Genomic DNA, 23078 nt, shown 5'->3' with positions numbered 1-23078 from the left:
GGTATTTCTGGAGCCATCAGATAAGCTAATGTGTGTTTCAATTTAATCAGTGTGCGGCCGGAAATTTTAAATTGATTTTGTTAACTTTAATTTATTTTTAAATTAAACAAATTTTATATTATATATATATATATATATATATATATATATATATATATATATATATATATATATATATATATATATATATATATATATATATATATATATATATATATATATATATATATATATATATATATATATATATATATATATATATATATACATATATATATATATATATATATATATAAACCCATATATACACACACACACACACTGTGTGGTTTTAGAACTTGTTTTTACTGACATCCAAGACGTGGCTATAAAAGAAGAATTTCCCCATTGTGGGACTAGTAATTATTTCTATTCAATTGTATTCTATTGTACTTTTCCTGTAATTGAGTGCAATCATCTGCACACACATTTAGGCTGAAGTGCCACAACAAATGCACCAAAGAAGCTCCGCCCTGCCATCTACTCATCATCCAGCGAGGCGGACGAGAATCACTGAAAGGTAAAACAGAAACATTTTTCTTCATCTTCAACATCTTTTCCATTCAGTCTTAAAACGATATAACTTAACTTCTGCGAACTCCCTCTTTTTTCTAAAGTAAATGATTGTTCGGGCAATGACTGATATCTGTAAAAGAGTGTTTTGCGTCAATTACCCCACAACCAGAACCTCACTAGTGTATTGATTTTGGACTTTTACACTCGATTTTCATTAAACTTTCTAAAGCGGCTGAATGGAGATGTGGCCGTGGTTGGTGCCTTTTTTGGCAGTATTTCCTAAGACTGTTGGTGAATACCAGCGGTATAGGGTGTCGTCAAGTTGAGGGAGTTTTACTGGACATTTTTGACTTGTGGGACTTTGAACTTGATAAGTCCTAGATACTTCTGTGGGATCCAACTGGAATGGTGAATGATGCAAAAACCTGGAGTTTGGTGCAGCCATTTAAAGAATGCTGTCCTTATTGTTGGTAGTAAGTGGTATGTGTTTCCAGTGAGGTTTTCGACTGGACTAAGGCTTTGTCACCAATTAGAATAATTTTTGGTGACCTCGGCATTTCATCTCTACTTTTAAGGATTGTGGTTGAAGAACCAAGAATAAAGATCAGCACCACCAATTCTTAGGTCATGTTATGAATGTACCACCACTCACTCACTCACTCCCCAGCATTTTATTGTTCATTATTAGTCATCGTAGTGGGAAATCCAGAAAGCATCACATTCTTGTAATCAAGGAAAAATGGACCTTTGATGATTTATCTCTCTTAACCAGCGCATAAACTGAGCCATATTTTCAATATCATTGACAAAGGCAGTCCTGATAATAATTTGAATGGGAGTTGAAAAGAAAGTCACTTTAGTTCATGTTGGTGTCCGTAAACAAGTCAATTTATATCCTTTCAATGACCAGAAACACCAGCAAATAGGAGTCCCTTTGAGTATAATACATACTGAGCAAATATGAATTCCTACGTAATTATCTTGTGTTTCCTTCCCTCATATAAAACATGTTTCTCCACCGTTATCTGGTTGCCAAATTGCTTGTTAATGAAGTTGCTTGACACGTCTCCCTCATCCTTTGAAGAAAAAAAAAATCCAATCCTTTGTCTTTTTTTGTCTCCCCTGAAAAGACAACCAAGGAATGACTCAAGGTAAAGAACGCTAATTAATTAATAACCGCCTAATTGTCGGGTTGAAGCTAAAACCCATTTTACATTTTCCGCTGCGATAATGAATGTTTTCGCAATTGAGGGACAAATCCTGATAAAAGAGGGATTAACTCTCTTTTCCAGAAATCCATTAGGAAGCTATTGTTTCATTATAAAACAGTCATACCGCCTCACAGACAATATTGTCATATATGTATAAAAACATATATATATATTCTTTATTTTGGCTGGCAGTCGCTCGTCTGGTGCGGACCGAGTCTGTCCCATGTGACATCAACAATCCGCTCAGGTACAACGACCTGCACGTCAGTCAGACTCTGCCTAAAACCAACAAAATAAACAAGGTGAGTGCATCAAATGAAAAAAAAAAGACTTGTTTACTTCGTTTTATGCTTCTCAGATTAGCTCTGTTTCCATGGAGACCGGAGTTGGGATAGGAACCTTTCAGGATATTCTAAAAGACATTTATAGTCGTTGCAACGTTTCCTGGTTTACGTCTGAAAGTCGTTTCAAGAGTAATAATTCACAGAAAATTAAAAAAATACTACACTAACATTTCTCCAGAATACATAGAGCTACAATCTTGTGTGTTTATGAAAACATGTTGTTAGAAAAGGTATGCTGGAGACTCCAATGTGTCGACATAGTATAGTGAAGGTCATTCAAAACTAATATTCCATCACTCTGAATAGTCATATTGGAAGTGGATTCTACCAATATCATATTAACCATTTCAATAAATAGAATTGAGTACAGCGGCTCTATTGTAGAGTCATCTTAGTTATAAGATCAAGGGTTCAATTCCAAGTTTGTACTCCAGTATGGAGTTTATATAGTTTTGCTGGGCTTGCCTGAATATCCTTCAGGTGTTCTGGTTTCTTTCCACTTCCCAAAGACATGCACACTAGGTTGGAGAAAGATGGAAAATGGATGAGTGAATGAGTCTCCATATGTACCCTGCGACTGTAAAACACCTTTTTAGTAGCTTTATGAGTACTAAAACATAGGTTTTTTTTCTGCCTCCATTGAATTGTGTGTCCAGGATCACATCCCAGCGCCGTACCAGCCAGACTCCAGCAGCAACCCGTCCTCCACCACTTCATCCACGCCATCTTCTCCTGCCCCACCGCTGCCCAGCAGTGCTACGCCACCATCACCACTGCACCCCTCGCCGCAGTCGGCACGGCAACAGAAGCACTTCAACCTAACCGGTCAGTAATGTAATATCTTTCAGAAATAGTTGACATTGCTATCAAACCAAAAGCACTTTAACCAGAATGCTGACAGTAAATAATTGATGAATGTAAGTTTAAGTAAAAGTAAGTACATTTCTAACAGATTTGTCTGTTTCTTTGCAGCGTCCAGTTATTTCAAATATAAACAGCAGTTCATATTTCCAGGTAGGCCAACTTTATTTGCTTCCATATATGATCAATTTTAAATATTAAGTTGACTACAATTTATCTTTGATTATTATTTTTAATTTAACATATGCTTGTATTATAGAGTACGTTCATTTAAAACATTGTACATTTAAACACACTGAAATTGAGGCTAAAGTGAAGAGCTTGTAAATCATTCTTCAACTTGACAAAACGTACAATGAAATTGAAAAGTTGCCTTGTGAAAAAATGAAAAAAAAGCTTATTATTTTTCTTGACTGATAAATAATAATTTTCCCGGTAAGAAAAATCGTAAAATACTTTTGATCAACTGGAATGGATTAATAGTATTTCCTTACAGAGTAAACTCTCAAGCCAATATTGTAAATAAAAATAGTGATTTTTATGCATAACGTAGGTATTTTCTTTTTCTCGCTTCCCATTTTACCAGTCAAAAGACATTATTAAGAGGCAAGTGGTGCTAATGCAGCGAGTGCGTCTTTGACGACATGACTCACATCAATTAGCTCCCGAGTGAAGATGCGCTCAGTAGGGGCAGGTGCAGAAAATTCTCCAGTTTGCTGCACCGAGCCCGGCTGGTGACGGAGAACAAAAGAGATGCTAAAAAGGGGCAAAAGCGGCAAAAGGGGGCCGCTTGTCGGTCCTCGCCACAGAGTTAGGAGAGAGGGTGGGCCAGTTCAATCAGTCAGTCTTGGGTGTAACAGGCATGAAAAATGGGTCTTTGAGGAGAAACAACACAAAAACTGAATGAGTGGCACACCCAACTATACACAGGCCTCTTTCCCAATTGTTATTTATCCCAACTTTTCTGATTGATCCAATTGGACCACAGTTCCTGACAAACAACATCTTGTATTTCAATGCCAAATTCTCCATTTCTGGCTATATACAATTTGCAAGATCATAAAAATGGCATTCATGCTCATTTTTAGATTTCAGGGTTCAATCCACCTCCATCCATCAATTCATCCAACCCTTGAATGTATTGTTTTAGGTAGATTAATCACATATTGATTGATATAATGCAATATTTTGTGGGTCTTGTAAAATCATCGCAAATGTAAAATGGCTGGTAAGAACAAACTTTGGATATAAATTAGCTCTCAAGTTGACAAAAACATATGATGTTGATATGTTCTTTTTGGCCCAATTGTTGCTTTGGCAATTGTTTGCTAAGACTAACATTGGAGAGGGTTAATAAAACTTCAATTATAAGACCGCTGACTTAGACTTCACACTTTCCCCCCCTCAAGTTTCTGAAAATCCTATTTCTAATTTGAACAACATGCGAAGAGCGTGGGATGCAATTAGCTCATCAGCCTCCTTAAAGGCTCGTCACTGTGCGCGAGATGAGGCGGCAGGCTTTGATTAATATGAGCTTCCTTCATGTGCGTGGGGAATGTACAGCCCTGCTGCTTTACCTGTCACATTTTTCCAACTTTCTCAGCAGGTTTGTTTGTTAAATATGAACATAGTAATTGCATCGTATACAGTTATACATCCTTAGATGCTGAAGATCAGAATCCCCCTAATATTCTCTCCTTTTAACCCATTCCTATTAGCAGTCTTACAATCATTACAAGGCACTTATTTCCAGAGACCTACACTTACCTGTATGCTCTCAAAAGGTAGAAAAGTACAAGCTAAGCCAGTAAAATGATAGATCATGTTGAAATGATTACTGTGAATTGCCTTCTGCCATTATAAGTCATCAACCCTTTGACATGCTAATGTAGTCTGCACTCTCGCTTTCATTTTCCTTTGATAATTATTTTTCCTTTTTCCGCTGAAAATGTTATGAACATCCTGACCTACGTAAAGTGACAGTAGACAACAAACTGTCACACAAAACTCACACATATAAATAATGTACAATATTTAAATCGCCCTTTTTTCATACTTTGGCTGGGCATATGACTTATATAATCAAAATGGACTTATGTATGTGTTTTATTTTTTTTCACTTTGACGTTCAATATCCTGCAATGTGTTATTTAGGTGATAGTAACCCAAAAACTTGTTGATATGCGATATTAAAAGCTGCCCTATTCGTCTGTTGTTCTCTATTTTGCTATTGCTTTAATGCTTGTTTGTTGTTGTTTACTGATAAATTAACAAACTGCCCCACAAATATGCAACTTATAGTCCAATGAGACTTTTGTTTTTAATTTAATTTTCATTGTACATTCTTTGGCTAGTGCGACTTATACTCAGGTGTGACTTAAAGACAGAAATTTGCATTCTTTGGCTAGTGCGACTTATACTCAGGTGTGACTTAAAACATACTTATGATAGGTCTTTTGTTTGTCTTCCAATTCCATAGATGTCACCCCGGAGGCTCCTCCCAGCAGGGCACCCCAAGTCATCCTCCATCCTGTTCTGCCGGGGTCAGGGTGAGTCAACCCAGGAAAAACTCAATTTGCAAAACCAGACATTTATAATAAAAAGCTCTCTAATCGTTGTGACTAATGAGGATATTATATCTTTCTTTACTGTACTGTAATCAGAAGTGAGACATCTGGAAAGGGGATGCATGCCTTCAAAATGTCTTGTCATGTGCAATTTTATGTGAAACCATGGGAGTTCACACAATTAAGAGTAGATGTTTTTATTTTGTAATTGCATTTATTTTTGGGTTGGGATTGCAGCAGTAAGTGAAGCTTAGTGAAGCAGCCAGAGACATGAGCACTGGAGGGTTAATGCCAGCGCATGGCAGGCTTCACGGTACGCCGGCCACGCCGAGCGGATTTCGGTTAGGGAAAAAGAGGAGACGGAGAGACGGGATGCCTCTCGACCCAGACGTTGATTAGATTAGTGTCGCTGTCCGTCAGCGAGTGGACAAGACGCTCCCGAGCATTTATCAATAGTCGATAATGCCACACTTCATCTTCTGTTTCCTCTTATTTCCTAAAGGTCTCTTAAGGCTTCTAAGTTTGACGTCACCCATGCATCAAATATTTTGTGGCATCAATTGTGATTGGAAAATAAAAAGACAATTGAAATCAAAATTTCAATTTAGCCTGATGGCTGAAAGCTGGGCTGGACGTTCAAATGTGAGTTTTTTTCCCCCCAAAAGCTTAAAAATGAATTTATTCATGTTTTTTGTTTACATGAGCCATATCGAATTAATTATTTCTATTAATCAAGTAGTGAGACAAACATTTAACGCATTATAGAAAAGTTTTAGGTGACAAAGAAACAAGTGTTCCATAAATTCGCACCAAGATTCTCCTTTGAAAAAAGAATTAAAGGCAAATACAACATAAATACAGTACTTTAATGCTACTTTAAACACAGCATTGTTTTTAGCGGTGTATAACAAAGCTGTTGTTACAGTAGCAATAACAAATGAGCTCGAGTGTGGAAAATAAATGGGGAATATGTCTAATTTAGGGATGTTAAGTATTTAATTTGTTTTAACTTCTGAATGAGACAATTACTACATTCAAATTCATTAAAAAGCACCCCAATATTGTTCGTAACAAACATTTCACCCATGATTTACAGGGTCCAAATAATGTATGTATGTTATATTTTTGTTCTTAATATTTTTACTCAACCTGAATTGTATCTTTGCGTCCATCGTGTCTTTCTGGTGATTTTTTCTAGTTTTACAATTGGAGTAAAGGCTACACTTACAGCGTTTCTTTGTGCACATTTGCCAATTGGATGAATATGTGTCATCCTTAGCATGTCCCCTTAATAGCCAGTCGTCGGCCAACCCCGACAAGACCCCGCGTTTTCGACTCATTAGAGCCGCCAGAGGAGCAGTGCCGTAGGAAATCATGTTCTTATCTTCTCGAGATGGCCGACCCCCATCGGTGACGAAGCGGCACACTAGTTTTCTTATTGATTTTTATCCCCTCCCATCAACACACAGACACACACCGAGGCAGGAAAGCATTAGATTGGCGCTCAGGCAGATGATAGCACAGGAGGAGGATTTGACACTTATCGAACTCATGCAAAGCTCATGACAGCATAACATTTGTAACCATTTAACGGAAATTGCCACAACAGGGCCTTTAAAATGCTTTCTTTTGATTACTGGGTATGGTTTCTTGAGAATTCTTTCGTACTTCTATTTGTGATAGATTTAGGTAGAATATAATATTTAGAAAGATGTCCGCTTCAAACCAAAATAGAAGACTCATTTTGTTGTTTTTGGATTTCTTCTTCAGGATTTTTGCTGGTTTTACTCGAGGGTTTAGGGTTAGGGGTTACTTAGACCTTGAATCGGTGGCCAATTGCAGGGCACAATGAGACAGACAACCATTCACTCTCACACTCATACCTCGGGGCAATTTAGAGTGATCACCCACCCTACTATGTATGTTTTTGGGATGTGGGTGGAAACAGGAGTACCAAGAGAAAACCCACGTAAGCCAGTAGAGAACATTCAAACTCCACCCAGTGAGGATCAGCCTAAATAAAATTAAACGGCTAGCTAGTTATACAACAATGCCAATTGCATTCATTTGAGGAAAATAAATAATGTAAAAAGCAGGTCTCTGAAAGTTTGTCGGCAAAGTTTTTTTTGACAGATGTTGTTTGTGCTTACAGCAACGAAGGAAACCCTTTGCTTCAAATCGAAGTGGAGCCAACTTCCGATGTGAGTCAATATGCTTTTTAATGTTTATTTGTATATTGTTTTTTTTCTGTAATGGGTGCAAAAAGGGAGAATCATTTGGGGCCTCAGGTAAGTCGTGCGTCAGAAGCAAGAAATGTTGACAAAGAAATAAACTTATATATATTGAGAAACGGCCATGAAAATTGCCTTGAATAATATTCCAGCAGGCATTTTGGAATAGATCATTTCCACTCTTGCGATACATTATGTTTCAAATCAAATGGGAATGAATCAGTCAGTTAGTTCCCCAGGCCCCCCTCTGGCAGTTTTCAGTTTTCATTACTCTATTTTTTTCTATTCATCAAGGCCTAAACTACACTCATTTTTCAAACAGAAGCGGGAGGACTTTTTCAGTCTATTGCCCTCCAACATTTTATTTTTTAAGGATGCACAGAGGCAAAAATTACCTCAAAATGGATGTCTTGTTTTCACATGGCTACTTGGACTTTATTTATGGATCTACTCAAGTCTACCAAATTTTATTCATTTATTCATTTTCAACACCGTTGTCCTTGTCATTGTGGCGGGGTGCTGGAGCCTAACGTTGCTAACTTTAGGGGAAAGGGAGACTACACGCTAGATTGGTCGCCAATCTGTTATAGGGCATAAAGAGAGACCCACAACCATTCGCACCCGCCATCGTTCTGCCACCGAGTGGGAATCGAGTCCCCTTGTCTGCACTGAAGTAAGGCAAAAGAACCACTCCCCCGTCGGATGGTTCTACCAAATTTAATTTTGCTAAGTTAAACTGACCTTTGGGATGACCATTTAACTGAGTGCATCAGGCTCCAATGAAAGCAAATGGTGATTCATAGCTAGGAAGGATTTACTCATAGTAATGTATTACTCATTCCAAAACCAATCATACATCAATGATATCTCCCGATAGCAATAAGGTCTATTAACTGTGCATTTTAAATAGGAGCCCTATTTGTGGGTATTATTTGTCATTTATTGTATTTGTCTTACACACACACACATATATATATATATATATATATATATATATATATATATATATATATATATATATATATATATATATATATATATATATATATATATATATATATATATATATATATATATATATATATATATATATTATGTATTGTAAATTATTTTAACTTATCCATGTATTTATTTATATATTCATTTATTAACGAACATATTTAATACCTATTTATTTACGTCTAAAATGTATTTTCCCGTGTTTGTATGCTCCCCTTCCTGCTACTGTGACAATGAAATTTCCCGAATACGGGATGAATAAAGTTATCTAATCTTATCTAATCAAATTTACCCACCAGATTTCGCATTGCTACCCTAAGGCCAAATACTGACCTGGTGGAGTTTGTTTTACCTATTGGATTTACGATGTTTCAGAATGAGCAGGGCCACGATGAGGAATCTGGCGATGAGTTTGAGGAGATGAACTTGTCGCTGTTGTCCGCCCGCAACTTCCCGCGCAAGGCCAGCCAGACCAGCATCTTTCTGCAGGAGTGGGACATCCCCTTTGAGCAGTTGGAGATTGGAGAAATGATTGGCAAAGGTCGTTTTGGCAAAGTTTTCCACGGCCGCTGGCACGGCGAAGTGGCTCTCCGCCTTATTGACATCGAGCGCGACAATGAGGATCAGCTCAAGGCCTTTAAGCGTGAGGTGATGGCCTACCGCAACACCCGCCATGAGAATGTGGTCCTCTTCATGGGCGCCTGCATGAGTCCGCCACACCTGGCTATCATTACCAGGTACCTGATAACCACACTTGCAGCAATAATCAATTTCTTAATTACGTACAACACCTAATAATATATCATATGCACACCCATTATGCTCTTAAAATACTGATTGTCTTTTCATATTTGTTTGGAAACTAGAGATTTCTTATATTCACATGTATTTTATTTTGTTTTAAAAGAAGTTATTCTACACTTCTAACAGTTGAACGTGAAGCATGTTCAAAATCTCAATGTGCTGGAAAAATTGCCTAAATTTTAATAGACTTATTTATAATACACACCTAAAAATGTTTTTACAATAAGTCTTTAAGAGATACCCTCATTTCTAATTTTTTGTTAAAATAGGGTTTTTAAATTTAACTGTTTTCAGACCTACCAGATCAAAATCTTAAAACAGGTTGTAAACTAGCTCGACTACTTACCTTTTTCACATGTGGATCATAATGGGGATTTAAGGCAAAAAACACATGGAAAAACAAATTTATTGAAATAACAAATTATTCCTAAATCCACTTTATTAGCTAAAAAAAACCTTTCCCAACTAGAACAAAACACATTCTCTGTCGGACTTCATGATGAGAAGCTCCACTTAAAAATGTTTGGAATAAATGGTTGATGAGAGTCCAGAAGCAGAAAGTGGAGTACATATTTTCACCGAAGACATCAATTGTCATTTCTATAAATTTCCCTTACCATCCAGCCCCAAATGTTTTCTCTGGGATTTAAAGCAGGGTAACATGCAGGATGATCCTTAAGATTGATGCTATTCCCCCATTACAAGTCCTTTTGTTGAGCAAGCATTGTGAACTGCAGTAAATTCTGTTTATAAACCCAGCTGTTACTACAGTGATGAGGGCAGTCAGTCATAGGGGATTCCCTTGGAATATACCCAGTTTCCCCTTTAACAACAAGTCTAGTTTCCCACTGAATAGAAAAATCACCCCATATCATGATCGGCACCACTTCACTGTGTTGGGGCGGAAAACGTCTCAGATGGGAGCTCCTTGTCATGCTAGTAACGTTGGAAGCCATCTGGATCGTCAAGGTTAATTTTTTTTCTCATCATATATTAAAACCCTCCCAACCCCACCTCATTTTTGAATTTCCCTGGCAGTCTTGTGGTGTTGAAGAATACGAGATTTTGTTTTTGAAGTCCAGATGTTGTCCGATGGTTATAGTGCTGTGTTTGGCACCATTAAGTGCTTTGGCAGGCAGCCAATTGGATCCTCTGGCTCAGTATGGGTGTTATATTTCTATCATTTGATGTTTTTTTTGTTCCAAAATGCTTAGAATCTTTCCATCAGTTCCAAACAGTTGATGCCCTTTGTGAAGCCACCTTCACCACCTGCAACAATTGTTCCACTGACTTCCTGGAAACATTCACGCATGCCCAAACTGAGTTTTTAAGTGATTAACATGAATGACCGAGTTACTGAGTTATCCAACATTTTATGGTTCCTCTCATTTTTAGAATTTTGTGTCACTTTCTTTATCCACGGTCTTAAACTTGCATGTATGTGCATGTATGTGTATATATTGTATATGTATGTATGTAGGTATATCCGTAGCTAGCTTTGTATGTATATTGAACTATTTTCAGGCACCAGATTACCAGTTCTGTCTTGTTCTGTCAAGCAATTAACAGAAAATTTAATTTGGTGAAAAATGAAATGCTCCATGTAACTTTGCCTTGGTGAATGGAGCATTTAATCTCTCAGTGAATGAATTATTCTATCGTTGTATAATTTGGATTCACATCAATGGATGGTTCATTACATTTTTCACCTCACAAAATACTCTGTTTGCACTTCAACATTCATTATTCGTATACTTGTATGTGTTGTTTGAGTAAAATACAATGAATTATATCTTTGTTAAGGTTTGTGAAACAGAAGGGATCTTAGATGAGACATGTGGGAACAGCAGCTTGTGCATTGGAAAAAAAATAAAACTTGCGGATGATAAAGTTCAAGTCAGAGGGCTTGTTGAAATCAGCTGGTGAAGGTGGGGTGTATGAACAGGTGAGACGCAGATGAGGCTCAATTCCTGTAATGAGAGAAAATGTTTTGAGCTGTTGACAGAGAAACAAAAACATTAAAAAATCCTATAACTGCTGGATCAGTGGACCAAAAACCTGCACTGAGGACTGATTTGGACAACCCGCGTTTGGCAAGTGATTCAAAATAATGCTCGTTTGCTAGTTCAACAAAGTGGTGAAACTGACATGATTCTGGTCATTTAAAAAGTAAATTCAGAAATTCAAAGTTTGATGCAAATGTATATCTTTCACAGATACTTGAGACCCTTGCAAACATCTACTTGCTTACACATGTACGATAGACCCATACATACAGTACACAGCATTTCAATACATAATCCCGTTCGTCTAGGATTCTTTTTTTATGTCTTGGAGGCTTTAGTTGATGATTAGTATGCATGAATTGCTTGCCTTAGGTCCTTTCGGTTTCTTGGCTCACCTGCGTGTCACAGCTGGGTTTGAGGTGGGGGTCGAGGGTGGGAGGTTCCTTTGGTGCATGCCAAGGGCGGGCTTTCTATTAATACTTATGAGACGGTGTTCAAGAAGTCACATCCCTTAGGGTTTGGCAGCTAATGTGACATGGTGGTTCTTGTTTACGTTTTTAGCTTAAGAAATCATCATTACCTTCTCTCTTTGCTTTTATTTTTAAATCACTTGTCCTCCTTCGGTTTTTCCTTGTTTATTTCCACGCATTAATTTTCTCCATTCACATTTCTCCCCCTCCTAGCCTGTGCAAAGGCAGAACACTTTATTCAGTGGTGCGCGACGTCAAGGTCGTCCTGGATGTCAACAAGACACGACAAATCGCACAAGAGATGGTCAAGGTAATGCAACACAATGATGGTAACAATAACAAACATAGTTTACACTATTATTTTCCAATTTTTAAGGAAATATACTATCCAAATGTGTTTTCTAAAAAACGACCTCAACTCTATCGTTTGCTTTTATGCATACGCAGGGCATGGGCTACCTCCACGCAAAAGGCATCCTCCACAAGGATATGAAGTCCAGGAATGTCTTTTACGACAATGGAAAAGTCGTCATTACTGATTTTGGACTCTTCACCATCTCGGGGGTTCTGCAAGCTGGCTGGTAATTGATTCATCATTTTAGTTTTTTTCCCCTGAGAACACTCAGGTAATGGAACTTTGTCTTTTATTGATAAAAATGGTGTCCACATAGCAGGAGAGAAGACAAGCTGAGAATCCCAAGTGGCTGGTTGTGTCACCTTGCTCCAGAAATTATCCAGCAGCTCTCTCCAGACACTGAGGAGGACAAGCTGCCGTTCTCCAAGCAGTCCGACGTCTTCGCCTTTGGGTACGCCGAGTCGCCATACCGTCGCTATACAGTTGTTGACACGTTTCTACAACACAAAAGTCTAAAGTGGAGCCAAATCAAACAGGCGTGGCTTGACCCATTATAGGTGTTTTTCAGCATGGTTGGTATGAAAACGCATCTATCAACCTCCAGTCGCTTCCCATTGCTCTTGTGGGCGTGCACAACCACACACTCCTGTGAAACCCAATATTCGTGTACATAGATAGAGAAAGAATCATTGATTTCCTCAAATAGAAAATACATGTTTTTGCTAGAAGACAATTTAGAAGCAGTCAAAGAGCAGTAGATCTAAAAAAATCTCCTTTTTTCGTCTCTAGAATTGTTTTAATTTGAGTAGGAAAAGTTCAAAAATTCAAACAAATTGAACATTTTAGGTGGTATTTTACTATTGTTTGTACGCATATATATTGTTGCAGTAAGAAGGTTAATTTTGTGGTGGGTAAGGTTCATGTGTCCTGCCAATGTTCTCCATAATGATATTTTCACATGCTTTAGATTCCTACCCAAACGATTGAACCAATATATTGATTTGTTCTCAAATTTAAAAAAAACAACAACACAAATAAAATTTCAATGTTTTTTTTTATAGTCACGATAAAACAACTTACTCCAAAATCATCTCAGTTGCATTTACTGACAGTAAAAGACAGCAAAAAAATCGCTAACCATGCAGACACTAAGTATTAATGATAAGCCTTTTTGACTGCTATCTTCTTTACTCTGCCTTTGGTGGCTGCAGGAGGTCACACTTGAGCGGGCTAAAAATACTTAGCGCTCATAAATATGCAAAAGTGCGTCGGATGGAACAGGGGGCTTCGTAATGGGGGTCAGAGGTCATTTCTTGGTGGCAGCAGCACCACCTTTCTTTTTAAAGCCCCATTTATGCTTCTTGCACTTTTCCCATGCTGCTGTCCAGTGTAAAAGCAGCATCACGTCATGACCGGAGCGTCCATGAGTCTCCCTGACCATTTCTCCCTGTCTGTGTCCTTTTTATACCATCGTCATACTCTGTGTCCACACAGCACCATCTGGTTTGAGCTGCACGCTCGCGAGTGGCCTTACAAGAGTCAGCCCGCAGAGGTCATCATGTGGCAGGTCGGCAGCGGCATCAAACCCAGCTTCGCACATGCTGGCATGGGCAAGGAGATCCTGGTGAGTTTCCTGGTCCTTACTAAGTCAATAATGAGTTACCATTCATTCATTGCACAGTCAAAGAGGAGTAAACATTCGGAGTTGGGAAATACTTACGACCAATGACTTAGGTTACATTACTTGTGACAATCACAACTAAATTACTATATACTTGCTATTGAATTGGTAAAAAGTTACAACTACTCAGTCATGACCACTGAGTTAAGTTTTAAAGTCTACTACTAAACCAATGTTGATTTATTACCCAATTGTGATCAAATGTTTCCCTAGTTTCCAACAAAGTGCTTCTAAGTCAATACAGTGTTTCTGGACTAACATCCCAGTCAATAGTTCATTAGAATCAACATAGACTCACTAACAAGTCACTGCTGAGTCCCTTGTTGAATGTCTACTGTTTGTTTAATTTTGAACGCTGACCTGTGTTTGAAACCCTAACATGAAATATTTTTAAAAACCTAATTTGAAACCCTAAACTGAGGTTGAGACCTTAATCCCCTGTTTAATCCCTTCTTTGGGAGCATCATGCTTGCTGGCAATTGGCCTAGGGGTTATATAGTTTGGGACACCGTTGGTTTAGATTAAGACCCTTTATTTGGTTCCTAATTTATTTCAGCTGGACTACTTTTACACCATCACATGTAGAGATGTTCGACTTTAGACAGCTAATGTGCACTACAATAATAGTTTTTATTGAAAATAATAACATCAGTTCATACATATTGTTGGGTAGAATAGGCCTATGTCACCAGGGGATTCGCGGATGGTGGTAAAGAAGGCAGGTGTGCGAATCCCAGGTATCAAGACAGTCAGAACTGCCATAGTAACCATCATAAAATGAGTTAAAAAGCCCTTTTGCTTCTGGTTTACATTCACAAGGGATTTTAATCTGATGAAATAGGTACACCAAAATCCTTTCCCCCAGCGGGTTCTGTGTTCTGCTGTGAAGTCAGTTACGCTTTGTTAAGACACTGCAATTGGGAACAACACTATTGCTTTGTCATGGAATGTATTTACATAAGATTCATACATTTAGGGACTTTTACCACTAATCCTGCTCTAATTTTAAACTAGACTGGTGCTAACCAACTGGGTGGCTTGAAATGACTCCCTAAAGGTATTTAAATTTTGGCACTTCCACCCACTTCTCATCTTCATCTCCGCTGAGGAAGCAGCGGTTGTGGTTTGCGGTGTACAAACTACAAAAACAGCAATAAAGCAATAAAAAAATATTACATTAAAATACTTTCTTTACGAAATGAAATGGTTCGACAAGTGACTTTAAAATGACAGCAGATCATATTTTGGAAACAAATCCTTCCCCAAAATGCCATGTATGGCTCAATAATAAAATCATATCCGAATCAGCTTTCCTTTCTCAGCTGTCTTGACCACCCCCAGTACAAATATCCAAAGAGAAGAAGATGTCACAACCAGAATAAACCCAGATATGTCTTGTCTGGTAATAGTGTAGACATAGGAATTCTGTTCTCTTGTTGCCGTGTGGTTGAGATAATTTCTGGTTGTTGATAATGTATAATTAAATACTATTTAAATACTATTTTATTGACGTGGACAATCGTTTCTTAGAACCTATAAAAAGTAGAATGCATGGAAACTTCTTTGTTGTAATATGAGGAAATGACACTGCTATTTATAATTGAAAGGAATGTTTTTAGTAGGTTGGGGAGTAACAGACAGTAATAAATTTAGATGATTAAAATCCATGCAAAAATAGTTTCTGTCTCTAGCTATCAATCAATCATTCATCTCGTCATTATTCCTAGAACCGGTTTCAGTACTTACAATGTCTTAAAATATATTTATATGTATTTAGAATATTAAAAAAACAAATAATTTAAATGACTAGACCAGGGGTGACCAAGTCTGGTCCTCGAGAACCCCTATCCAGTCTGTTTTCCAAGTTTCCCTCCACCAACACACCTGAATCAAATAATAAACTCATCAGCAAGCTGTCCTCGATTATTTGATTCAGGTGTGTAGCACCTAGATTGAGTACATGCCTGTGTATTTGAATAAATAATAATTGCTTTCAATTTTTTAGGACTTGCCTCAATCTGTACCCATTTTGTTGACAAATCAAAGCTTAAACAGACTGGATAGGGGCTCTTGAGGACCAGATTTGGCCACCTCTGGGCTAGGTGGTTCCTTTAAATGTTTTCAGAAAACCTGAAGAAAAAGAATATGAAACTTGGAATATGTATCTTTTAAGCTTTGATTTGTCAACAAAATTGGCACAGATAGAGGTAAGTCTAAAAAAATGACTTATTGCTGGCTTTTATGTTGAAAATTTTGAATAATTAGAGAAAAGGTTTGATACAATCCAAAAAGGTGAAATTCAAGGAATTTCTTCTGTTTCTAATCCATAATATAATAATAGTACCGTAACACGGTTCTATTCCACTACTTGCACATGTGCCGTGTTGATGTTTATGCCTTTATTTCCCACCGCAGGACATTTTGCTGCTGTGTTGGGCGTTTGAGCAGGATGAGCGGCCGAGCTTCTCTAAGCTCGTGGAGCTCCTGGAAAAATTGCCCAAGCGCAATCGCCGCCTTTCTCATCCGGGACACTTCTGGAAGTCGGCCGAGTACGTGAAATGAGTTAAGTGCCCCCCCGCCGGCCAACAATGACATAACAAAGAATCCCCGTCCTGTCCTGGAGCAACTATACTGTAAAAAAATACTAAAATACAAAAAAAAGCTACCTGAACTTTCAATACATTTCAAGTCAACATATCCCACTTGAATCAGCAGGCTTTGATGGAAAACTTGCAAAGTGATAGCCAGAAAAAAAAGAAAAAAAGAAGCTGAATTTATTATGTTAGGTAAGCAGAACTCAACATTTGAACACAACATGACTCATGTAAGTAGTACCTAGTTTGAGTACATGCCTGTGTATTTAAACAAAATGTTTAAAACCTTAATCTGCTCAATGACAATGTGGAGACAACTGAGCCAAATCCTCTTTCTGGCTTGGCTCTTCTAGTGCAAAGTTTACACAACTCAACATTTCCAATTAGCAAATCTTAACATATCATATTCCTACAATACAAGTTCTGCTTACTCAGAAATGTAAGTTAAGCCACAAATGTGGGGGGGATGAAATGAATGTAACTGTTGTACAGTTCAGTGCGTGGCCGGCCTCCATTTTATTGACTTGATCATTGAAAAGCTTTAAATGGCCGCTTCCCTTTTGGTTTTTTTGCGCCGTACATAAAGTGAATGTCAAAGAGCCCACCCCGCCGACTTTAAAATGTCATTTCCACATATCTGATATGGTGAATGCATTTTCTTTTTTTGTTACATTAGAAGTTTCAGTTAAAATATTTGCCTGAACAAAATTGATTGATTGATTGATTGATGAAGTTAACAGGGGTTTAAACTGTAGTTTGAATTTGCGGGCCACTATTGCCACAATTTTATAAAATATGAACTTCATAAAGTAGTTTTTATCTGCAAACTTCAAAATAAAACCATGTAAAGAACAATCTGATATGAAGCATACAGACATTTGTTTTCCAGGGGCACACAAAGTTGTTTACGGAGACCTCATTTTTAGATTTGCTCACTGAAATGCACGCCATAACACGTTGCACACACAAATCCAGAAAAATCCAGTTTTATGGAGCTTGTTTCAAATAAGACTATATAGAATATGTATGAATGAATTTAATGCGCATGGCAAGGAGGACACTTCCCAAGGGCCATAAGTGAGCCCCTGACGGCCCGCTTATGGCCCGGATGCCCTATCTTTGTTACTTTAGCGAATGACACGAAGGGAAAAAAAATAGCTGTTCTTTGAGAATATAGTTTAACTCAAACAAAAGAAAAAAGTTACATAACTGGAGCATTTTGGGGGGGTTAGAATTGCCAGGATGTTTTTAATGATGAAAAAAACAACTATTTTTCTGCTTTATCCAAACTGCCTGCTGAGTTTATAAATTCTCTTGTCTGCTGTCCTTTGAAAGTTGATGGAAATACTTTTTGTTGTTGATTACACTAATTCAAAGGTCATTTCCATACCTCTTTTTTTATTCAGTCCTTTTGCACACAGCAGAGTGTTGTTTTTTCCACCCAAAATTGTTCTTTCATCAATTTAATCTAATGCTATTATCGCTTTTTTTTAGCAGTTCCCAACTTATTGGCATTTTTATCGTATTTTAATCATACAGAGTTATACAGTTTCATTTGCTTGATTTTCACTATCAACACATTTTCACAGATTTGAGTAATTTCTCTATTTTTGCGACAATCCCCTACTGAATTGCAAAAAAAAGTTGTTTCCATTTATGGAAAAAATACCCTTATAATTACTTGTTGTAATCACTAAGTATTGTTGCTATTGTTCTTTTTCCACGCTTAGTCACATGTTACTTTTAAATTATTTTGCTTACCAGAGTTTAGTTCGTACAAATTTTGTAACATATTTTTGTGACATTTAAAAGAAAGCGTCAATAATTGGTGCCATTACTTAGGCCATGCATGCCTGTATATTTGCGTTTCCATCTCATGGGAATCAAAAAGAAGCAGCAATTTTTTTGTTGATGTTGTTGCTGCTGCTGCATTTCCCTGTTGCTGCTGGGACCTCGTACCTGTACCCCACAAGTATCGGAGCTCATTGTAAATATCAACTTTGGGGAAAGTGACGGTTTTGTAGTAAGCTCTTAATTTTCCTCCCGAGTTGTATGATCCTTTGTACGGTTGACACCTTTCAAATGCATGACACTCACACAAAAGTAATCAACTCCAAATCGAGTCTATCCATTCTATATGAATAAGTGGAATTGTCCAAGTTTGATTCTTCTGCCGCGTTTTGATGTTTGGCCTTTTACACGCAACGGCGTTGCTGTTCTTTGTAATTATCCAACAACAACAAAATCCTTACAAACAAGGGGCCAATAATTAAGGAGCTAATATTAGTGCCAAGTGTACAGAACAGGTTTGCTGTTGCATTACTGTGTGATTACCAATAGAATGACTATCATCAGCGTGCTTATTTTTTTAGACTCTTTACTTTGATTGTAGAAATGATGTTGTTTTTTTGTATGTCTTTTCATTTTCTTTCTCTCCACAGTGTTTTTATGGTGTTGCCAATTACTTTTAGAGGGTACACTATTAAGAATACACACTTTTTAGAAACTGGGAATGTTGACGATTTTCCTTCTTTGCTTTGACTTTCTTCTTGTTCTTCTCCTTTTCACTGGCTGATTTGCACTCATCCTTTGTCAACGCTTGTGGATGACAATAAAAAGCTCTTTTTCTCTTATTTCTCTTTTTTCTCTTCTTTCAGTTTTGAGGTTTTCTTCATTTGTAAGAAAAAATACCATCATTCCCTCATTATAAAGTGCAGATGAATATGATCCTCAATACCCAAATTTTCAAAGAAAAAAAATCAATATACATGCCCGTGTGGTTTGCAGAGAGATTTTAAACAGCAATATCTGATTGATTGAAAAAAAAAATCATTTATTCATTCACTTTCTTAGCAGTTACACAAATCTTGCAGGGGTGCTGGAGCTTACCCCCAGCATACGATGGGGAGTTGGCAGGGGACACCATGAATTGGTGGCCAGCCAATCGCTGGGCACAAGGAGACAGACAACCATTCACACTCACCCTCATACTTGGTGGCAATTTAGAGTGTTCAACCAGCCTGCATGTTTTTTGGAATGTGGGAGGAAACTGGAGTACCCAGATAAAACCCACAGTCCCAGGAGAACATATTTACCGGTTTGGGTGTGTGACAGGAAAAATGAAGTTTATTTTGTGTAACTCGGCAGCTCTGGGTTCAAACCCAGGTCATGTCCATCTGTGTGGGTTTCCTCCGGGTACTCCGGTTTCCTCCCACATTCCAAAAACACGCATGATAGGCTTATTGGACACTCTAAATTGCTTCTAGGTATGGGTGTGAGTGTGCATGGTCGTCCCCGATTGGCTGGCCACCGATTCAGGGTGTCCCCCGCCTCTGGCCTGATGTCATATGGGATAGGCTCCAACAACCTCCGTGACCCTAATGAGGATGAAGTAGGTTCGGAAAATGAGATGAGATGAAAAAATACATTTAAAAAATCAATAATTTTGTAAGGTAGCTGAGTGAAATGAAAGTAAATGAAATATAAATCAACAACCCAACGTGCAGTAACAATAAAAGTTGAGTGCGTGTCATTCCCTGCTGATGTGGAAGCACACACTGTACCCTCGAGCCACTTTAGCATGGACACACTGGCCAGGCCACACGAGTGCCCAGGACTGGCGCCATCCCATCTTTATTCTTTTAAATGACTCCCACCGAGCTCATTATGGCCGGGAAATGTTTCATTAAACGGAAGCTTTTTTTAGACAGGGAGGCGGACAACAGACGCTAGTCAAAAGCGCGTCCCACTGGGACGACGGCTGTCCCGAGGCTTGTATACCCGGCGCCTGTATGCAGGCACACGAGCAAGACACAGCTGTCTACACACAATCCACGACATGTCACCTCAGGTGTAAATTCTCCACCTCTAGTGCCTTATTGTTGCTCTAATTAACCTAGGGTCCCATCGGCGTGGGGCTCCAACTACTACTTGAGAATAACGTCTGACACTTGAAACACAATGGTCCCGAAAAATCCAATGATTACATAATGAACACAAAAAAGATAGGATGTAACCCCGGCCTGCCCTTCAGCGACTCGTATGCTGACCCATCTGTTCATTGTGCATGGCCAATGAGAACATTGCTATGATTCTCTAACATCCACTGTGACTCGGTGACATGCACCGGGACTCCTTCCCATGTGATGTGGCGCACTGACATTTATTGTGACTCACTTTTCCCACAGAGAAGCACTAAAATCCACTCATTTGCTCACATCATCCAAATACAAATGCAATTTACAAGCAAGTCATAGTAGATGTTAGCGAGTCATAGCAGAGAGCAATGGGTCACAGCAGTCTGTAGAGAGTCACAGTGAACCTTAACAAGTCATCCATTCACTCTTGCTTGTAGAGTCCCTAAGCTCTTTTCTTACTCGCTTATGTCCAGTTTGACCATTTTTGTACTCACTTTTGTCCAACGTGACCACATAAACATCCCACACTTGACAAGTCACACCTGCTGTGACTAATAAGGCTCATTGTAATTATGTACGGGCCAATGGGAGTCATTTGTCAATTTATCTCCCTTTTGAGCCACTTTTGAGTTGCTTTTGTCCACTGGGACATGCAAAAATTCTCTAACATCAGCTGTGTCTTGTAAAATGTTAAATTACAGTCTTTATTAAACAACATTCTTTTTCTTGATGTGCATAATGATAAAAAGGTTCTCTGTTCCTTTAAAATTGTACTCAAGAAACAATCGAAAATGAAGACATTGTGTTACATGATAGGAAAACCAAAAGAAATGCACTTATGTAATGCCTCTGTCTACAGCCCAAGGAAACGGAACACCCACATGCTTGCCTTTTCACATCTTTCAACGACAGAATTTTTAATCAAATTGTCTCTCTGTCAAACTGACACCTGAAAAAAGTATAATTTTGAAGACACGTCAATAATGTTCTGTGATGACTTAATATGCAATTAGAACATTCCCTTAAAGTTAGCATAGGCTCTCTGTTCATATGTGAAGTCTGCAGATGTCGGTTTATTTCTTTGCAGTCAATTCACCGTGCCAAGGTTGGGATTTAAATAAAAAATCTTGGTTCTATTTGGTGGCAGGAACAAGAGAGCTTGGGGACACTCATTGACAATGCCAGGTGTAGCCCCGTTGGCAAGGGTTCTCACTCAAGCTGCTCATGGGTTCAGCTCCTAGCGATCCATCTTGAAGTGAAATTAGCCAATGGCCATTTGCAATCTATGAAAGCTCGGGGGAGCCTCCTCCCAGCGGGCTCTCCCGATGTAAAATATGTTATATTATGTGCCATAGATGTTATCTCCACGGCAGGAGAAATGGCATTAAGAAATCACCTTTGGAAAATCCTTTTAGGGTCTGGGGAAAGGGTCTGGGATTCAATGTGACATACCTAAACCACGGTTCGTAGAACAGCTCATATGGGGTGGCTCAAAGGCGATGAGTAACGTTTCACAAGGACCCGATAAGGTGGGTGTTTAGCTATTCTGCAGCACTGTAAACTAGGCTGAGAGAACCAATGAGGAGTGTGGAACTGATTCCACAAACTCTCACCATGCCAGGATGAACGGAGGAGGTAGTCTTGACCTGAATAGGTGAAGGTAATTTGTTTGTCATTTTTTATATAGAGGCCATTTGTGTTGTCAGGCAGAGGTGAACCATTGAGATTTACTAAAAGCAAGCCGAGAAGGAAGGTGTGTCGTCTCAAGGGAGACATGGAGAGAAAAGACAGTTGGGGTTTGAAAAGTGGAGTGTTTACGATCAAAATAGGACTTGAGAATTGAGCCATTCTTTCCATATACATTAAATGTTACTTTGCAATCAATGCCACAGTCACGTTTCTACTTTTAAACTTGGCCTGCTGGCAGAAGTGAGTGACACTGTAACAGTAACGTCTTTGGTCCACTGGTGAGAACAATGTTCAAATCTTTATTCAGGGCTTTTTTTGGTTAGCCGTAATCTTCACGTATTCTTCATGTTTGGCATGTTGGCCATAAGGAAGTCTCATTTAGAATCCTGTTTTTTTTGCATTTTGCAATCACAGTATTTGACACCGAAATCACAATTACTCCTAGGTTTCTTGTCAAAATGTAAAGAGCAACGGTGTACATCGAGTGCTCTGGCTGAACTTTGAAAAACGCCAACTAACAATAATGGAAGTATTCTAAACATGAGAGTCATTAAATTGCTGGCGTCATCCTCATTTATGAGAATCCTAGGAATGTTCTCAGGGGTTTCATAACAAAGACAAATTGTACACTAGTAATCACAGCATCAAAGCAAGTGAGTAGGTATGCTGAGGCAATTTTTAAAATCTTGTATGATCACACCTTTCTTGATGTGTTGGCTGACTTTGTTTGCTTTGAATTAACGACATCTTCTCTGTCTATTAAAATCAATTTTCCACTATTATAAAGAAACCTG

General features: G+C 38.3%; 1 protein-coding gene across 2 annotated transcripts in view; it reads left to right on the top strand.

The window, feature by feature from the left end:
* The window catches only part of ksr2 (kinase suppressor of ras 2), a 54630-nt gene extending 35324 nt beyond the window's left edge, over window positions 1-19306 (top strand). Inside the window, exons 9-21 of one of the 2 annotated variants that reach the window (XM_077714701.1) lie at window positions 474-559; window positions 1686-1706; window positions 1959-2068; window positions 2767-2935; window positions 3083-3124; window positions 5451-5520; window positions 7691-7739; window positions 9144-9505; window positions 12262-12358; window positions 12496-12629; window positions 12720-12854; window positions 13898-14027; window positions 16500-19306. In XM_077714701.1, coding sequence (XP_077570827.1) covers window positions 474-559; window positions 1686-1706; window positions 1959-2068; window positions 2767-2935; window positions 3083-3124; window positions 5451-5520; window positions 7691-7739; window positions 9144-9505; window positions 12262-12358; window positions 12496-12629; window positions 12720-12854; window positions 13898-14027; window positions 16500-16646 — 1552 coding nt within the window. In that variant the 3' untranslated portion in view covers window positions 16647-19306. The remainder of the gene's footprint in view (window positions 1-473; window positions 560-1685; window positions 1707-1958; window positions 2069-2766; window positions 2936-3082; window positions 3125-5450; window positions 5521-7690; window positions 7740-9143; window positions 9506-12261; window positions 12359-12495; window positions 12630-12719; window positions 12855-13897; window positions 14028-16499) is intronic. The other variant, XM_077714702.1, reaches the window with a different exon arrangement.
* Window positions 19307-23078: the final 3772 nt, after the last annotated feature.

The sequence above is a fragment of the Stigmatopora nigra genome, chromosome 4 (genome assembly GCF_051989575.1).
Source record: "Stigmatopora nigra isolate UIUO_SnigA chromosome 4, RoL_Snig_1.1, whole genome shotgun sequence".
Classification (NCBI taxonomy): domain Eukaryota; kingdom Metazoa; phylum Chordata; class Actinopteri; order Syngnathiformes; family Syngnathidae; genus Stigmatopora; species Stigmatopora nigra.
This window is presented reverse-complemented; position numbering and strand designations above follow the sequence as displayed.